This window comes from Brassica oleracea, chromosome C2, assembly GCF_000695525.1.
Source record: "Brassica oleracea var. oleracea cultivar TO1000 chromosome C2, BOL, whole genome shotgun sequence".
In the NCBI taxonomy this organism is placed as follows: Eukaryota; Viridiplantae; Streptophyta; class Magnoliopsida; order Brassicales; family Brassicaceae; genus Brassica; species Brassica oleracea.
In genome coordinates this window covers 24,926,464-24,927,460 of record NC_027749.1, presented here as the reverse complement: position 1 = coordinate 24,927,460, position 997 = coordinate 24,926,464, and the positions used below count along the sequence as shown (strand labels likewise).

At 43.5% G+C, this 997-nt stretch overlaps 1 protein-coding gene across 1 annotated transcript in view; it reads left to right on the top strand.

Annotated features, from left to right (window-relative positions):
• The first annotated feature begins 684 nt into the window (after nucleotides 1–684).
• Nucleotides 685–997, top strand: part of LOC106323826 — an 805-nt gene continuing 492 nt past the window's right edge. Inside the window, exon 1 of the mRNA XM_013761887.1 lies at nucleotides 685–954. Within this exon, the coding sequence (XP_013617341.1) occupies nucleotides 685–954 (270 nt within the window). The remainder of the gene's footprint in view (nucleotides 955–997) is intronic.

Sequence of the window (997 nt, the reverse complement as noted above, 5' to 3'; positions counted from 1 at the left end):
TATGTGCCAAGAAGCTATGAAGAAGCAATGATGATTCAAGAGTGGAGAGATTCATTCAATGATGAGGCTGATGCCATGATTAGAAATGATACATGGTATGAGAGTGAGTTGCCTAAGGGGAAGAGAGTTGTGTCATGCAAGTGGATCTTCACCATCAAGTATTTACCTAATGGGAAGATTGATAGGCGTAAGACAAGTCTGGTAGCAAGAGGTTTCACACAAACCTATGGAGAGGATTACATTGATACTTTTGCACCTGCTGCAAAGCTTCATACCATTAGGATTGTACTATCAGTTGCAACCAACCTTGGGTGGGATCTTTGGCAAATGGATGTGAAGAATGCTTTCCTCCAAGGAGAGCTAGAAGATGAAGTCTATATGCTACCACCTCCAGGTCTTGAAGGAATGGTGAAGTCAGGAAATGTTCTTAGACTGAAGAAAGCCATCTATGGATTGAAACAATCACCTAGAGCATGGTACAATAAGCTAAGCACAACACTGAATGGTAGAGGCTTCAGGAAGTCCGAGCTTGATCACACTCTCTTTACCCCCAATACTCCCTCAGGCATCATTGTTTTGCTTGTGTATGTGGATGACATCATCATAACAGGCAGTGATAAGGAAGGAATCTGAGCCACCAATGAGTGTCTGAAATCAGTATTTGATATAAAGGATTTGGGAGAGATGAAGTCCTTTCTTGGGATTGAGCTGTGCAAATCCAACGAAGGGTTATTCATCTCTCAAAGGAAGTATGCATTGGATCTCTTGAAGGATGCTGGTGCGTATGGAGGAAGAACATCCAAGATGCCCATGGAGGATGGGTACAAGGTTCCACGTGACGGGGAGATTGAAGACAACAAGCTGTTCTATGATCCAAAGATGTATAGGAAGCTTGTGGGGAAGCTAATATTCTTGACTATCACCAGGCCAGACATATGCTTTGCTGCTAACCAAGTAAGCCAGCATATGCAAGCTCCACGAGAGCATCACTGGCGCA